This window comes from Hydra vulgaris, chromosome 14, assembly GCF_038396675.1.
Source record: "Hydra vulgaris chromosome 14, alternate assembly HydraT2T_AEP".
In the NCBI taxonomy this organism is placed as follows: domain Eukaryota; kingdom Metazoa; phylum Cnidaria; class Hydrozoa; order Anthoathecata; family Hydridae; genus Hydra; species Hydra vulgaris.
This window is the reverse complement of record NC_088933.1, coordinates 21,032,360-21,051,269: the sequence shown is the minus strand read 5'-3', so window position 1 is coordinate 21,051,269 and position 18,910 is coordinate 21,032,360. Positions and strand designations below refer to the sequence as shown.

Here is an 18,910-nt window from a genome sequence, read left to right as displayed (position 1 = left end):
AGTCAAGCCTCACTCTTCTCCATGGTTTTTCTCTTATTGTTCTGCTGCAGTTTCTAATTGTAACCATTACTTCTATATATTTATCACCGAAAAAATCAGACGTCTGTTTACTATTACTGGAAATAATTGTAAAAAAGTTTTGTGTAACGCCAAAGCCCGCTATCTTCAGGTCACAAAGTCTTGTATTTCATCTCAAAACTTGGGCTACAGAGACTTTTGGAGAATTTTAGTAATAGTGTCTATAATAAAAGCAAATCTGTTATCCCACCTCTCTTGTATGGTTCAGATTTTGTTACCTCACCTAAAGACAAAGCTAAATAGTTTGCTTGAAAAATTTCATCAATTTCATATCTTGATTCCACGGATCACATCCTACCTGATATAGCCAACAAACAGTTTAATCGATTGCTTGACATTCGTATCACTCCAGCTTCTGTATCTAAAGTGATTTCCTGCTTAGACTCTTCTACAGCTTGTGGTTTGAACAACATACCTGTTATAATCTTACAGAAGTGTTCTCCGGAGCTGTCGTCTATACTTTCAAAACTTTTTAACATGTACTTATCACAGTCTTATTTTCCAGTCTGCTGGAAAGCAGCATCTGTTACCTCTATTTTCAAAAATTCTTGAGAGCGATCTGACTTGTCTAACTACCGTCCCATTAGCCTTCTTCCTATCATAAGCAAGGTTTTTTAATCTTTTACTAACAAGTACTTAACCTCTTATCTAAAATCTAATAACTGACCTTCTGATCATTAATATGGATTTGATCTTCTTGTTCTACTGTTAAATTATTAACGGTAATAAATGATAAGTTTTCTCGTGCATTAGATATATGCGAAGAGGCTTAGACTATTGCTCTCGACATTTCTAAAGCCTTTGATAAAGTTTGGCATGCTAATCTTCTCCATAAGCTTTCCTCATACGGTGTGTCAGATAACATTTTTAAGTATTTATTTCCTGTAACTTCAGGAGTTCCTCAAGGTTCTATTGTTGACCTTATGCTTTTTTTAATTTACATTAACGATCTCCAAAAAATTCTCACGTCTAAGGTTGTTTGCTGATCATACTACCATTTATTCTTGTGATGATAAGCCAACACTGGATGTCAAAAGCCATTTATTATACAAAAATATTCCTACTATTTTGTATTTTTCAATTTAGTGATGAAGGAGCAAAAAAGGTTGACAAGATAGTCGAGTATAATTGCCTTTTTGACGGAAAATACTTTCAATTTTCTATTACTGCTGATGCTCCAGCTAATGATCTGCATTTCTTTTTTTTAATGAGGAAATTTAAATCAATCGACCTTGAAAGTGCAGAAGAAACCATCAAGTCTTTTGAACAACACCTTGGATATTTATCTGAGAAACTAGTAGTCTTCTCCTTGTTCAACAACTTTGTGAGTTATGCAGAAAAGACTACGATGGATCAGGAACTTATAAACTTACCGAGACCTAAACTCCTTATAAGCCGAAGCCTCCGATTATTATTTGGCGCGACAAAAAAAACAACCTTTTTTATCGTCTCTCATTGGCAAATCGTCATGGCGTTTTCATCTATTAAAATTAAACAGATCCCAAGAATGGCTAAACTTTCCATCGGGAACGTCTAGCTAACAAATTCGAGGGCTTCAAGGCTGCAAAAAATTTGTACTTGTATGTAATCTTGCTCGTGTCAACGACATTGCAGGGCGAGGTATCAAGCTTATAGGAGACATCTAAAACCAATATTTTGATACAGTAGGGGGAGAACAATTTGCACAAGTTGTGGAAAAGCGTCTAAAAATTTTTAAAGGAGCATATTACTTAAAGAAATCAATTGAAATAAATTTTTTATTTAAGTTGATTTTTTTAGTTATATACTCTTTATTAATTTATTAATAAAGAACATTATCGTTATTAATTGTATATTCATTAATATTTTAATAAATCTTTGTGGGATATGTACTAGTAGTTGTAAATTATTATGAAATTTTGTATTATTATTTTCTAATGATTAGTAATTAAATTGTGTAAATCCCACTTAGTAACAATAACATGTAGTTGATAAAAATGTTGCTCAACACTTGTACAATCCGTTATTCTAACTTCCAATGTTTTGTGGGGGATCTAAAAATCAACCTAAATAAGAAATTTTTTGTATTTAGCGTTTTTAGATTAAATGTTATAACTTGTAAAAACCCCGATTAAAGTTTCAAAAAAAGTTTGAAATGGGCCACCCTAGTATTATTATTTATTATTATTATTATGTATTTCGCCGATAAGAAAAGTTTACAAGTTTATGCAATACAAATATATAAATACATGGCTGGGGCAAGAAGAAGACAAGTTCTGTCTTATCACCAAGCCCCTTTAAATAAAAATGTCAATAATAAAAATACAAAACAAAGTAACTCGTTAAATAAACGTTAAACAAAACGTTGCGTTAAAATAAAATAACGAAAAATAAAAACTAAAAAACATTTTACGCTATATTACAGTGTAAAATATCCAAAAGTATACGAAGATTTTTTAATTAATTATTTTAATTAAATTATTTTTTTCCTAACTGGTTTTAGATTTATCAACCTTTTGAATTTAAATCATAAAATAACAGATAATACACGAACAACAAACAAACAAACAAAAAAAACAAAAAAACATTTTTTAAAAACATTTTTAGTATCATAATGTGTCTTTTATATATGTAAAGTTTATTATATCAGATAAAAAACAACGTCATAATGTACAAATTGAACTGTATATAGAATATATATTTAAACCATATTTATAAAGAAATAGACAAACGTGATTACTCCTAATCAAAGGCTTCATAAAAATTTTAATTCGTTGTCATTTATTAAAAGCTTTTGCTTAAGTTTGTTTTTAAATTGTTTAATAGAAGAAATAGTTTTTAACTCATTATTTAATAGCATGTTCCATAGTTTAGGACCTCTGTTAGCAATTGAGAACTTAGTAACAGAGTAATAGGTTGAACATAATTGTTTTCTGAAAATCGTGTTGGGTATAGATGATATATTTTTTCCAAAAAAGAATTAAATAAAATAGGTGCTATTTTTTTATTAACTTTGAACATAAAAATAAAAGTTTGATAAAGATTTAGTTGAAATACGTTGAGAATATTAAATTTAATGAATAGAGGTTTAGTGTGTGAGAAACGATCTACATTTCCAATAATTCTTAAAGCATAGTAGGACTGTTAAGGTTATCTACATAATGATCATACCCTATTATACATTCTCTTTACAACAGTGGATGCATTATTTAAGGTTCTTATTCGAACGGTCCTCAGATTTGTATTTATAAGCTCAATACTTTCAGCTATTGAATATTAATAATTCAAATAATATTTGGCCACATGGCCTTATTCTGATATTTATACCAATACACGTTTATATCGTACACCCAGATCAAGGGTGCCACAAGTCAAAAATTATGGATGTTGTGTTATGAATGTCATTTGATAGTATGTTATGTATTTTACATGGTGACAAAATGCCACAAGTCTAAACCGAATGTTTACAAAATGACAGATACAAATGGCACTCTTAGTTGGAAAAAATATTAAAAACTTAAAACTTCAACCCTGATTTTCTCAGTTTGACACTTTTTGACTTGTGGCACCCTTGATCTGGGTGTACGATATGTTTCCTTAGAGCTGCATTATGGTGCACTTAGGTTCAATTTATTCAGTCTTTTCGTATAAATATATATAGGATTGTTTATCGACATCTAAAATAATCATTTCATACATACCATTTGTAATTACTTTTCTCTTAACTAATTTTGCTTTCTTGTTCGGCAAATTATTTAAAAATGAAATAGATTATTTAATATTTAGTTTAAGCTTTAGTATTATAGTTACTTAGAGCTTATTTACATCCATGTCTTGGATGTAAATAAGCAATGTGTTTCTTAATTTCAGTTGCTTAAATGTTTATTAGCTCACATCATTTTTTTCATTCTTCTTTTAAGATATTTTGTTGAAAACAATTAAAGTTGGCCATTGGTTAATTTTTTTTAAAAGTTCCCATTTATTCCGGTGATATTAAGTCACAAAATTTGGGCCATTTTGTGAAAATATTTGCGTATGAAGTGCAACTGCTACTTTATTTTGCAATCTTAGCAAGATGAATATGACAGACATACTTCTTTGCAATTTGAAACCTTATCAGACGTCAGTTTGTCATGTTGGTGTTTTCGCGCTCTTTTTCGTTTCTGTTCAGCAGGGTACTTGTTAATGCCATTCAAAATTCTTTTCCGAATTCGTCAGTACAGAGTGCTATAACGTTCATTGACCGCTGTCAAAACAATTTCAACCGCTTAAAGCATTTTGTTCTTTTTGTTGTACCTTTCCATAGTTGTACTTTTGATGACTAACTGCTTATCCAATTTTTTAAAAATCTATTAGCTTCTACTACCATGTTTGGCTAGTGCGTTTTGTCATTATTCAGCTCTTTTAAGACTACTTTGAAGTTTAAACGGAAAGTTCATATATACAAATATATAAACACTATTGACAACTAGGAACTTCAAAAAAACATACTACACGCACTATGCAGCAGACAAACTTTGTTTCTCTGACATGCATACAAAAAAATTTGTAGTTATGTTTTTATACATTTTGTTTTTTTATTCTAAACAAATAATGATAATAAACAAATAATAATAAATAGATCAAAGATTTAAAAACAAAATAAAATGAGTCTATTCTACTTTTTTGTTTTTATTTTTATAATTCATTAAAAAATTTAAAAAGATTATAATAATTTTTTGTTGGCTAGCCTCTCCAAAAGCCCTGGCTCCGCAGGACTGCTTATGCTGGACATGGGTAAAGACTGTTTGGAGCATCAATATTTTTCCTTTGCAAAAAGTTCTAGTGTCATTCTATACAATTCGTGAAAATTTTTTGCCTCTGTTTGCAATGCTTTACAAGTTGACAATTTATTCGCATATCATGACCACGTGTACCACAAGTTAGTTCATCGCACGAAAAGAAAGGGAAGCAACTTAGGTGGGTGATGCTAGTTAATGACTTTTATTTTAAGTGATAAGTGTTTTAAGTTTTTGTATGAAAGTTTTGATATTGAAAAAATTACTTTTGTAGTTTTTCTTTGAATGCATCGAAAATCTTCCTCTTGATTTGGTGACCATGATTGAACTGCAAGTACTAAGTGCGGTCTAATGTTGTATATTGCAACTTCCAAAGACTTATTTCTCTCTGTGAATCTTTAAAAATGCTTTGAATTTTTAAAAATTCCAAGTATTTGATTGGGTTTGGTTTGATTATAACAGCAGAATCTATTAGTGTTTTATCTTTAGGTGATCCGAAGTGAGTATACCTAAATCTCGTTCAACATGGGTAACAGTTAATGTGATTTGTATGTCATTACAATTCAATTTAGTTGATTTTGGACTGATTAGCATACCCTTACATTTAGTTATATTCAATTTCATCACTTAAACGCTTGAGCATTTAATAACTTTATAAATATCTGCTTGTAAAAAATCAACACTAGATGGGGAGCTGGCGATCCCAACGATTTTGTTATCATCAGCGTATATAATTTATAGTGTGTGTCAAACAATCTGGCAGGTTATTAATATACAAGAAAAAGAAAGGGGTCCAAGAACTGATCCCTGTAACACACCACTAATGACATCTTTCTAGTCTGATGTATTTGTTTCTAATTTAATCCGTTGCTGCCTTTTATTTCGTCATAATTTATTTCATATAAGAAGCTGACCACATATACCATATGCATAAAGGTTATGCAGTAGTCTTCTGTGCGGCACTGTATACAAGATTTTTTCAAAGTCTGTAAATATTAAGTTAACAGGGTATCCTTGATGTAAAACCTCTGTGATTATGCCAAGGGTTTCTAATAAATTTTAAAATGCCTTTTTAAACACAAATCCGAATTCAAGATGATACCTGTAGATTCTCAGTGATGCATGATGATCTCCTAAAAAAATTTCAAGGAATTGATGTTAAAGAGGCTGGTCTGTAGTTCAAAGCCAGTAACCTATAGCCTTTCTTAAAAACTGTCGCGATATTTTTTTCCCTCCATCTATCGAGCATATTGCTGGTATTAAGTGAAAGATCATAAATTTTTTCCAAGGTACTTTGATGAGCGATTTGAGAGGACATGTTGGGGGATACCTTCAATACCAGTGGACTTATTTGAATCAAGTGCTTCAAGTCTTCTTTTGATATTGATTAAAAAAGTGATCAGGGATTTTTTTGCATTGTACGTCGATGTGATTCTTAAAATATAATAGTCTATCTGATGGTTCGACAACAAAAACGAAATAAAAGAATTAATTTAAAACTCTGCAAATAGATTCGCCTTTAGATATGATTATTCCACCATTGTTTTTCAAAACTTGGATGGAGTCTCTTGCATTTCTTTTTCTTGGAACATAAAAATGGAGTATTTTTAGAATTGATCTTGCTTTTAGAACAACTTCATATTCCAAAACTGCTTTTTTTACTGACATACTAGCTGATTTATGCTCTAACTTTAATTTGTCGTGAGCAAATTTTACAGCAGACTAGTATTTGGTCAAGAACTCTCATTTTAGTCGAGTAGTGGCTTTTACATCATTTGTCATCTAGAAATAATTTAGAGTTTTTGGTATATATCGAACATACACAATACTATCTAAATTAAAATTTCGTAACAATCATTTGCTGATAAGCCGGCAAATTTACTCCATTTTATTGTCTCAAAAAATTCAGAAATTTTCTCAAAATCCTTTTTTGCCCTTACAAGTCTCGGTAAATTATTGTTGGATAGATATTGGGCAAAAACGAATATATACATATATAACTGTTTTGCCCAATATGTATATATATATATATATATATATATATATATATATATATATATATATATATATATATATATATATATATATATATATATATATATATATATATATATATATATCTATATTGTATATGGTTTCTATATACGGAAAAACTTTGACCTCAATTATCTTGTCATTGAGACTAAAAAAATCTGGGAAATTTTTTGGTTTAAATAAGTTTGCTTAGCTCTTCAAAATACACTTTTTAAAATTTAGTTATTAAGTGAGTATAACGAATGTTTTTTTTTTGAAAGCTTTTTCTGCAACAGACGCCGGCCTTTTAAACAGAATTAAATTAAAACTACAAAAATCGAAAACCAATGAACCTTTGGTATTTACTCAGATGAAATAGATATGAGACAAACTAATTATTACTTTCAAAACTTTTTGCTTTAAAGTTAAAATTTGCATGAAGTTATTTCGACAACAACTAAATGAGTAGATTAGTAATTACTCACTTATAGATGTAATCAATGTCTTTATATATAAACATGTTATCAATTTCTAATATAGTTTAATTTTTTATATAGATTATCTACTTCTTTAAACTTAGTTTACTCATATTTTTAGCGACCGATGTGTTGCAGGGGGAATATAATATTTTTAGCGGTTGATACAATCAAAAAGTTGTGATCTAACGATTAGTTAATTTAAAATTTATGCAGATTGCATATAATAAAATCAATATTATAACATTATAACTTTTCGTCATGAAATTTTATCAATTTGAATTCTATAAATATGTAAAGGGAACTTATTACACGGGGAAAAATTTATTTCTCATATAAGGGAAAAATTAATCAATATTCCCCATATCGTTTCGGAATAAATTTTATTCCGGAAAGTATTTTTTAGCCGGGGGGTAAATTTATCATAGGGAAGATTAATTTCGTAACACCGGCACTAACCTTTATAATCAAAAAACCGGCGCCGGCACTAACCCTCATAATCATAAATTAGGCAACTAATTTTTTTTGAGAAGAAATTGTTGTAACAAAAATACCATATACATATTTTTTGTTGATTTCCAAAAGATTGATTGCTTTGGTGACATTTCAATCAAAAAATGTCGGGATCGGGAAAAAAGGGATCGCGGTAGCTTTTATCGGTGTTAAAGTATTTTTATTTTTATACCAAATGAGAATGCTTCATAAAAATATAACACTAACTAGAACCTGGGAACAAAAAAGCCACAAAACCTGCACGCTCCGTAACCTCAAATGTGAGGAAAACAAGTTATTAAATTTTATACTATCGCTATTAATGTATTCAAACTTCATCTAATATTATTTTAGTATTCTAAAGTTATGATCAAGATGGCCAAAAAGAATTTATATCGAAATACTTTATTTTGGCGAGGGTGAACCTCAGTCACTAAAAAAAGCTGCGTTTTTTGGTTTTGACATTTAAATAAAAAGTTGTAACCGATAGCTTTGGTAACATTCAAATCAAAAGGCATAACAGGTTTGATAACATATACATATAACTAAATTTTTTTATGTAAATTTTTGGTATTTTTACTTATTAGTCAAAGTTTCGATAGATAATTTAAAATAATAAAACAGAATAAATAATATCTTCAGTAATTTAATAATATAAACTTGAATATTTTTTTAATATAAATATTTAACATGTTATAATTTCTTTCAAGTCTCTTAATGTTTCTTTTCAATAAAAAATGGTAACTTAATATCTTTATAGATTATTAATTGTTATTTCTTTAAAACAAAAGTTTAAAAACTTTCACTGTTTTCGTTTTCATCACCCTCTTCCATTACTTCTTCTTCATCCACCTTAAAATTGAATTATACATTTTTAATATAGAAATTGTTGAATTTACTTTATTTTCTGTGTTACATAAAATATAATTAAAACTTAAATACCTCAGTTGCCGACTCATCATCAGCAATGCTGCTTTCTACCTGAGATGAGATCTCGTTGCCTTTTAAGTCACGATTTTTTAGATTGCCAAGCCAAAATGCATTTTCGCAATTATTGTAGGCAAGCAAGGCCTATAAATATTAAAAGCAAATAAAACGCTATACCAGAAAAACGCTATACCAGAAGTGCTTTTCTGGTAAAGCGTTGAAAATGAGTTTTTTTTCTTCACTTACTTTTACTCTGTACACGAAGGTTTCCAAACATTTCTTTAGGGCTGGGACAAATGCAGTTAGTGATGAGCTTTTTTCAAACTTTGTATGACCACACAGGTGTTGCAATAAGCGTGTACTTTGTTGAAGATTTTTTAAAATTGCATGAACTAGGTCCTGTATTAAAACAAAACACAAAATCACATGTTATACCTTATGTATCACATGTTATATCATATGTTATATCCTATCGCAAGTTATGTCTTATGTTATATCTTATCGCATGTTATATCTTATGCCCAATGATATATTATATTAACTAGATGTCTAACTTGCGGGATTTTATTGGACAAAAAATGAAGCCGCTTTTTTTTTGTTTATAAATATAGTCCGCCATTTGTAAAAAGGGCAAAAGCAGATGTGAGGAATAAAAGTTAAAAATGCAAAGTTCCCAGTAAATTAAAGATAATTCAAAAACACGTTTTAATAATTATAAAATACTTATAAAAGTGTTTTTATGAACCTGTTAATTAAAAAGTATTATAATTCATGAAAGTGTTTCAAAAGCGTCGGTCGTTTCACTTTTCTATTCAAAAAGTAATCAAAAAGTTAAGTAAAAATAAAAATTTTATGCATTCAATAATTCGAGCAGAAATTTTTTTAAATCAAAAAATACTTAATTGTAACTTTTTATCTAAATTTATTTGGAAACTTGTTTCCAAATAATTTTAGATAAAAAGTTTTTTTATGCAGAAAACTGTTGTATGGTGACTTATACAAGCTTTTTTATAATAAAAACTTGGACTGCAGGCCAAGGATTAGCAATAGCTGGATGAAAAAAATTAATTTTATCACAGTCACTAAAAAGTAAAACATTGTGATAAAATTAAAACTTTGATAGTGAAAGATGATTGCAAAAAACTTGATACTGCTTGAAATTATCTAATTTAACATACACATTTTTTTATATGCATTTAAAAAATGTATAGGAAATCTCTTTTCTATAGAGAACTTGCTGAAAATATATAAAACTTGAAATACTTTTTAAACATCACTCATATTAGAAAGTGATTCGCTCAATCTACTGGTTTTTATTACTGTTTGTCTCCTTTAATTAAAAAAAGCGTGACTAATCAATAAAATATATATAGTACCTTTTGCGAACGAAGAGTCTTTTCAAGGAAAGGCATTGCATACTTTAAAAATGTTTCAAGATAAATCCGAGAGTACTGTAAAAAATAATGCAAACACAGGTGAAAAAATTGTACACAATAAAATTAACAAAACTATATTAAAAACAGAAGAGCAGTCAAAATGTTAAAGTGCCCCCTAGCCACCCCCATGTAGTCGGCTCTGTAAATGAGATATATTTATATGAAAATAATGATTTATTATATATTTATATCTCTGAAATTTATTTATTATGATACTTTATCTCTGTTATCTCTGCTTCAATAATATAAATTATGTTATAAGACATGTTGTTCAATAATATAAATTATGTTATAAGACATGTTGTTCAATAATATAAATTATGTTATAAGACATGTTGTTCAATAATATAAATTATGTTATAAGACATGTTGTTCAATAATATAAATTATGTTATAAGACATGTTGTTCAATAATATAAATTATGTTATAAGACACGTTGTTCAATAATATAAATTATGTTATAAGACATGTTGTTCAATAATATAAATTATGTTATAAGACATGTTGTTCAATAATATAAATTATGTTATAAGACATGTTGTTCAATAATATAAATTATGTTATAAGACATGTTGTTCAATAATATAAATTATGTTATAAGACATGTTGTTCAATAATATAAATTATGTTATAAGACATGTTGTTCAATAATATAAATTATGTTATAAGACATGTTGTTCAATAATATAAATTATGTTATAAGACATGTTGTTCAATAATATAAATTATGTTATAAGACATGTTGTTCAATAATATAAATTATGTTATAAGACATGTTGTTCATGAAATTACAGCTAAAACAATCTTTTTAGCAGAAACAAAATAAAATGCAGTACAACCCTAATTGTCAAACTTTTAAAAATATTTGGATGAATATAAATATTTATATTGATACATGTGTAATATGATATATACTTATATGAGCTTAAAACAGTATTTGACACCAAGAATTTTAGCAAAAATAATAAAGCTAATAACTTACTTTTAATGCAGAACCCAATAAAGCGTGACTCTCTGTATTCTATAAAAACAAAATTTAATTTTTAAAATAGTTATTTAACATTAGGAAACAAATTAAAAATTACGAAACACAATGATGTTATAATTAATTTTCTTCATTATTTCTCTTCTTTTTGTTTTTTTGCCTGAAAAAAAGGTGAAGTTGATTTTTAAATTTTAAAGGTCTTTTAAAGGAAGGGCCATAATAAATTAAGTAAAGTTTTACCTCATAAATACTTTGAGACATAGTTGTATTGGTGAGTTTTTTGTTTTTGAATGGTTGCTTGTAATTAGTTTGTAATTACCTTTATCCACTTGCCATCTTTTGAACCAATATATATATATATATATATATATATATTGTTAGGTTTTTTTGGGGATGATGCAATGCCTCTGTAAAGTACATTTGATTTACATTTTACACCTGGCAAATTTCACATGATTTACAAATTCACCTGATTTACAATGGCAAGGAAAAACTGTTATTGGGTATATTGACATAAATACTTTTGCTATGATTTTTTCTGTTGCTGTCAAAGCTGTAGCTGTTTTCTGGCACAGCTGTAGCTAACTTAATGCTGTATTGAATATCATCATTTTCATAATTTGAACAATTTATGAAATGATGATGAAAAGTATTTATTAGTTGTAAGAAAGTTTCTTTATATTTGTCAAAATACTTTTTTTATATGGTGGGTTAAACTAGGTTATATATTATATTTATTTTTCTTTGTTGTATTTTGAATTGAAATCATACTCTGGGTTCATTGAGTTGAAAAATGAAATTTTTTTTTGGACAGTCTATCATTAATAGAGATTGCAATTTGTTTAATAGTTTGCAGAGGTGGTTAGAATATAAAGTAGTTGGTTGTTTAGATTTTTGAAAGGATGATATAAGTTTCTTTCAAGGTTAAAAGTTATGTCTAGAAAGTTTGAGGTAGATAGATTTATCTCAATTCCTAATTAAAAGTTGATTGTTTTAAAACCTTCTGTTGTATTTTTTTGAACTTTCTCTATTTGTGTGCCAGATTTTTTGCACATCACTATAAGTCTGCCATGTTGGTCAAGGCCCATTTCACAACTAACAACAGTTTTAGTGAATTAAATAAATGCAAACCTACCCTCTGTTTTTCGACAAAGAAGAAGAAAAAATAGTCACCTAACAATGTTCAGACATTATAATGGACTGCTTTGGTTGGTAGATTTGTATCTATTGATTCCACTAAAACTGCAGCATCCTTAAAAACATCTAACAAACATATTGGTTGGATAGAGGGCAAGTAAAAAAAAAACATCTAACAAAACATATTGGTTGAATAGAGGGCAAGTTAAAAAAGAGATAACTACAATGCAAAAACTCGCTAACACAACTTGCTTTTAAAGTATATATGGGATTAAAAAATAATTTTTATCTTTATTGCATGAAAATGCAATAAAGATAAAAAACAAACAAACAAACAAATAACTTATACAAATAACTAATAATTTTGTTGAAAAAAAAAACAACAACAAAAAAAACAAGATTTATTAAACAAAAAATGCGAACTAATATTTAAATGTTATCATGAAAACAATTTTTTAATCTTTTTTTGGTATTTAAACTTTTTTTATTTGTACCACAAACTTTTTTTATTTTGTACCAAATTTTTTTTATTTTTTTATTTGTACCACAAAATGAATTCTTATTAAATGTAGTTGAACTTAGTTGAATCTCTGTTTCTTTTTTTTCTACAAACCTTTGTTGCTAAGCAAACAATTTTTTGTTCCTAAAAATGCATCCTTTTCTGACTCATCATTCTGTTAAAATACATCATTTCATGTTGTTATTTTTGCTCAAAGAACTTTTATTTATCCAATTTTTTCTGCAGTTATCAACACTTTGAAATTCTCTCGCCTTATTATTTCTTTCCTAATTTATATAATTTACAGCAATTTAGCTGTTAATTTTTCTTGCTTTTAGTGTGTTTCTTTTTTGTTTATTTAAATCCTAAGTACAAAGTAAATTAATGTTTCAATAGTATTTTTTTTCTTTAGATTATTCACCTCCCCAAGGCCCGAGGAGGGCCACTACAGTCGAGGAGGCTACTCATATTTTTTTTGTGTTTTTTTTTTTTTTTTAAGTTGTTATTTGTGGTGCAACCCTCTCTCAACTCTTCAACTCCGAAACACAAACCTTGCCGAGCAAGGCCGCTGCGCGGAGAAACTAAGTTGAGCGCGGTACTTCCAGGGACGTGGTGGGAGTCGAACTCTGAACGTCTCGCTTACAAAGCAAGCGCTCTTACCACTACACCACTACCGTATTGGTTTATTAAAAACATTTAGAACATTTCTCCTTAAAAAAGAAATATAAGAAACAGCATTTGAATTATTTATTAGTAAAGGTAAAAAACAACTTTTGTTTCAAACACTTTAAAAATAACTCCATGTTCTAGATGATACTTTTGTTCTCAGAGATATTTTTCGTTCTTATGTAAACTACACATTACTCAAGGGGAATGCAGTTAAGTAACCATCAGTTAATGAATCTGTTTAATATTTAGAATTTTCCCAATATCTGTAACTATATAAGCTTAAAATTGATTAAACTTTATTAAAAATAAACAAATTTTTTTTTAACTGCGCAGCTGTTTTTAACACTAATGAAATCATAAATGGTGTTGCATCTTCATCCATAGTATCCAGAGTATCCTTGAATAATATAATAAAGCTCCTAAAGTACACTGAAAATGTATGTTAATGTTAACCCAATAGATATGCCATTAAAAACAGTTAAATTGCTTGCATACTTGATAGATTATTAATTAAACTGTTTCAATTTGTAAAAATCGGAAGTTTATATTTGAAAACAGATAATATACAGAAGTTATAGAATATTAAAAAATCAAAACTTTTGAAAAAATTACAAAATATTACTTCATACATAAATTATTCTACGCCAACTTAAGAGATTTTTAGACAGCAAGGATAGAGATGTTGCTATATTAAGATAAATGTATGTAAACATACATTTATGTACCTCTATGTAAATATACATTTTCTAAATATTATTATTTTTTTTATTTCCATTCTACAAAAGATTTTTTATCTTATGTTTATTGCATATAAACAATTATTCTTCAAGATTTTGATACATACATACATATATATATATATATATATATATATATATATATATATATATATATATATATATATATATATATATATATATATATATACACAGTGCTTTTGAAAAAGATTAAATTTTGTTGCTTAAAGTATATTTAAACTACTATAAAATTAAAACTAAAGATTTAATATTATTTAAATTTTTTTTATTTGCAATAAAAATCATTTTTAAACAAATGTTGCATCTTGATTGACATATTAAAACATAAAACTGTATATAAAAACGTGTTTGAACATAATTACAAAAAATATCAATGAAAAAACTATGGCATGTGAAAAATAAGCAACAAAAATAACATTTAAACAAGTATTTAAAATATCTGCTTTTTTTGCAAACAACACATCTTTTTTGGATTAATTGTTGCAAACTTCATTAGGAACTCTTCTTCAAAGTATCTAATTCTTGTTTTAGGCTATATACGGATCGTATTTGTATCTTGACTAATTATTTGCCCATCCAAGCCCAAATAGATTCAATTAAATTCAAATCTTGGTGATCATACTGGCCAGGGCAATAAATCGAATTTGTTTTCTTTTATCCATATTTTTACTGTACAAGCTGTGTGGGCAGATGCCAAAATCTTGTTGAAATTGCCGCCATTCATTTTGATCAATCATCATGTCCACTGATAGAATAATAAATAATGAGAGAATAATAATTGCAATAGCATGAAACTTAAAGTTTTTTGATCAATCAGAATGAAACCATGCAGTTCTCTAGCATCTCTATATATGTATGTTGGTTAATATGGTCTGTATAAATGTTACTTACACCTACTCCGTTAAAATCAAAGCAGCGCCAAAAACCAACACTTTCACTGCCACATTGCAACCTTGGTACAACAAAGCAATTGATATATTTTTTTGATTTAAATCTTTTAACAAGATTTTTGCTTATTCTATTTATTACTTTCATCACTAAAAAAATTACACCACTTCTTACACCACTTTAAGCTTGTGAGCTGTTCTCTTGCAGTAAGGTTTTCTAACAGCTGCATAAACATCAATTTCCTTAGTTAAATTTTTTTTTTAGCTGTATTTGAAAAAATACGTTTTTTGCAATTTTCCTTGAGTACAGTCGTCCCCCGGTTAACAAACTTAATTCGGAGTACGAACTAGTTCGTTATCCGAAAAGTTCGTTAACCGAAACGCGTTTTCCCATAGGCCGCCATTAAAAAATTTTTAATTGGTGGATTTTGCCGAAATAATGGGGGAAAAAATTCAAAAAATTGTGCAACTTGATAAATAAAATAGGCAAAGGTGAAATGATTGAAACCTGAGATTTATGCACTTTTAAAAATTGAAACAAATTGAAATTGTGCATGAAAATTGCTGGTCAAAGTTTTAGAAAAAACTAAAAATTGAACATGAACATTGCTTATCAAAAAATGAAAATTCAACAAGAAAATCGCAAAATCGAAAAAATTGCAAGTGGGAAAAAAACCTAGAAAAAAGCACAAAAATGCATGAAAAATATTAGTGAAACAAGAAAAGAAAAAAATGAAACAACAAAAGCACACCCAGCACAACCATTCACCTCCCAGGCTTCCATGACACTCACAAAACTGAGGGGGAAATGCTGGACGGCGCGCCCGACCTTCACGCGCGTGTGCACGCCATTTGGCGCTCCCGGTTCGTTAACCGAGTTCCGGTTCGTTAACCGGGGGAGGATTTTGGGCAAACTTTCGGTTCGTTAACCAAAAGTTCGCTAACAGGGGGGTTCGTTAACCGGGGGACGACTGTAGTTAATAACTTAGTAACTTAATAAATAACTTAACCTCAGATTGGCTCTTAGTTGACAAAATTTAAGACTATTTTCATACTTTGCAGTTTTTTTTATAATTTCCTGCATGACATAGAATGCCACCTATAGTTTGATCATTGAGCAATCCTTCATACCTATTATTTGCACTTTGTTACTTTGCTTTCGACCTAAACTTATCTAAACTACTCATTAATTCTAAAAATGAAAATGAAGAAATATAATGTAAAAAAATGACACAGACAACTGTATACTTTTTTTTTTTAAATTTAATTTTGTTTTGCTTAGTGTAAAGTAAAATATTTTGTTGTACCTTGAGGTGAACTAAATATGGATTAAATTGTATACCTTGACAATGTCAACAAGAACATGAAACACTTTTATTGATGTTTCTACTTTAACCATTTTCTCCACAATATCCTATAAAAATAAAAAATAATCAAAAAACTAAAACATTAAATTCTAAAATCATTTAAATAACAGATTAAAAACTTGATTTAGAAATTTATAAAAATATTTATGGATTTTGTAAAGTTAAGATAAATTCTTGTAACTCACTGCATCTGCTGTAATGTGTGCCATTACTGCATCTGATAGCACTGTTGAAACGTTAAGTTTAGTAATAGAATTTAGCTCCTCAAATAAGCATTTATAACAAGCTAGTAAAGTATTTCTAAAAATAAACATTAGCAAATTTATTTTAAGCTATTTTTAGGCTTTATAAATTTACTTTTGTCAAAAGATGATACCTACTCTTGGATGAGGGTAGGAGTTATTTTTTCAAAAGGTTTTGGAGGGTTCAAAACACACAAAACTTTCACTCAACTTCCTTTAACTACTCACACCTTAATCATGCAACTCATACACAGACATATTACATAAAAAAGATATATTATTGTGACTTAAATCAATAATTATATTATAGCATATATATATATATATATATATATATATATATATATATATATATATATATATATATATACATATATATATATATATATATATATATATATATATATATATATATATATATATATATATATATATATATATATATATATTTACATATAGTATTTTTATTTGACACCTTCCTAAGACCAAGGGGGTTACTTTTGTATAAACTCTTTTTGATTATGTTTATTTTAACCATGCATTTTTTTTATAATTATTAGCGTCATCAAGTATACAAAGAAATTCATCAAAGTATAACCAAATTGTTAAAAAGATAATATTAAAAAGCATAGAATACAAAAAAATATTTTTAATTAAACTAACATTAGACGAGTGCATACAATATGAAAAAATATGTAATGATGTACTCAAATGATGTAGTGGCAGTATTTGTTGTGTGTATATATATATACATTTCGATTAGCAAAACTAAATTTAAAACTTAATTATGCTAAATATGTCAAATAGCAGATGAAATTAAAAAAATCGTCACAATGAAAAAATAGAAGTGGAAAAATTAGTTTTTGCCAAAATAAAATAAAAGTAATATTTTTATATAGAGATGAGTACTCTAATTATGAGGAGAGTTCGAAGTTAGAAGAGTAGAATTATGTAAAAATGTTTTCATTATTGGCATCATTATAACAAAGAATATTACCTATCAAGCCTGACAATCCTTTGTGAGGGTGTATTGAAATACCTGAGCAGTACTTTATTAATGAAAATGTATTGGGAAAAAAATTTTTGGTAGTGTGCAGAAAGCAGATTATGTAATTAGTGCTATTTTAATGCCAACAAATGTTGATTCATTGGCAATAAATGAAGTATTCCTTGGTTGTCTACCAGATTATGTTAAAAGTTATATAAGTACAAATAGCATTGACACTGATGTTTATTATGAAATTATTAATTTTTCAGTTGTTTTTTTAAACAGTTTGATTCTATGAACAGGTATGCCTGTTCATTGTTTAAATTTGAAAATTGGTGCTGTTATAATGTTACTTTAGAAATTTAGATTTTAAAGTCTGACTTTGTAATGGAACCAGTTTGATGGTGTGCAACAATTACATGGGGATGCTTATGTCAAGATTGAAGCACCTTAAAGTAAAAAACTCAATACATTATGTAAACATGTAAATAATTGTGGAAATAATCTTAATTTCAGACCAGGTTGTGTTGTTATACTACCATCCTTATATAGGAGTTCTAACAGGTGCTTCAGCTCCTGTTAGAGCAGGTTGTAACAGGTGCTTCAGTTTCAGCTTCAGCTTCAATTAGCTCCATCAGGTTCAAAATTACCTTTTACACTTAAATGTTGTCAGGTTCCTGTTAGATTAGCATAGTCAATTATTATACATAAAAATCAAGGTTAAACTTTTGATAAAGTTGATGTTTATCTCAAAAAGCTTTTCATGTGCATGTTGATAAACATGCTTCTCAAGTTATGTTGATTAACAAATATTATACAAATATTTACATTTAAATATTTACAATATTTTACTTGTTGTATTTACAAATGTTCTTAACTAGTAATTTTTTTAATAAATTTTAAGTGTCATATAATGCATTTGTATGTGTTTAAATTTATAAATCTTTGTATTATGTTGTTTCCATGTTTTAAAAGTGGTGGTGTTACTTGGCCTTAATTTTTTTCCCAAAGCTTCTTTAAAGTCCAGTCTCTCATTTAAGCCTCTTTACATTTTTAGAGCTCCTGGATACCAAAAACTAGTAACAAACAATCATTTTGTGAATTTCAAATTGGGAGTCTTTTTTGGAAATTGACATATCTGATATATATATATATATATATAAGTCCAGTCTCTCATTTAAGCCTCTTTACATTTTTA

The 18,910-nt window shown here is 27.9% G+C and overlaps 1 protein-coding gene across 2 annotated transcripts in view; it reads right to left on the bottom strand.

Moving 5' to 3' along the window:
- Window positions 1–8,446: 8,446 nt before the first annotated feature.
- The window catches only part of LOC105844068 (Fanconi anemia group D2 protein), a 119,391-nt gene continuing 108,927 nt past the window's right edge, over window positions 8,447–18,910 (bottom strand). For both annotated transcript variants that reach the window (XM_065817679.1, XM_065817680.1), the window contains 7 exons: window positions 16,668–16,782; window positions 16,458–16,529; window positions 11,163–11,201; window positions 10,120–10,194; window positions 8,990–9,142; window positions 8,759–8,887; window positions 8,447–8,668 (listed from right to left, as the gene is read on the bottom strand). In XM_065817679.1, coding sequence (XP_065673751.1) covers window positions 8,609–8,668; window positions 8,759–8,887; window positions 8,990–9,142; window positions 10,120–10,194; window positions 11,163–11,201; window positions 16,458–16,529; window positions 16,668–16,782 — 643 coding nt within the window. In that variant the 3' untranslated portion in view covers window positions 8,447–8,608. The remainder of the gene's footprint in view (window positions 8,669–8,758; window positions 8,888–8,989; window positions 9,143–10,119; window positions 10,195–11,162; window positions 11,202–16,457; window positions 16,530–16,667; window positions 16,783–18,910) is intronic.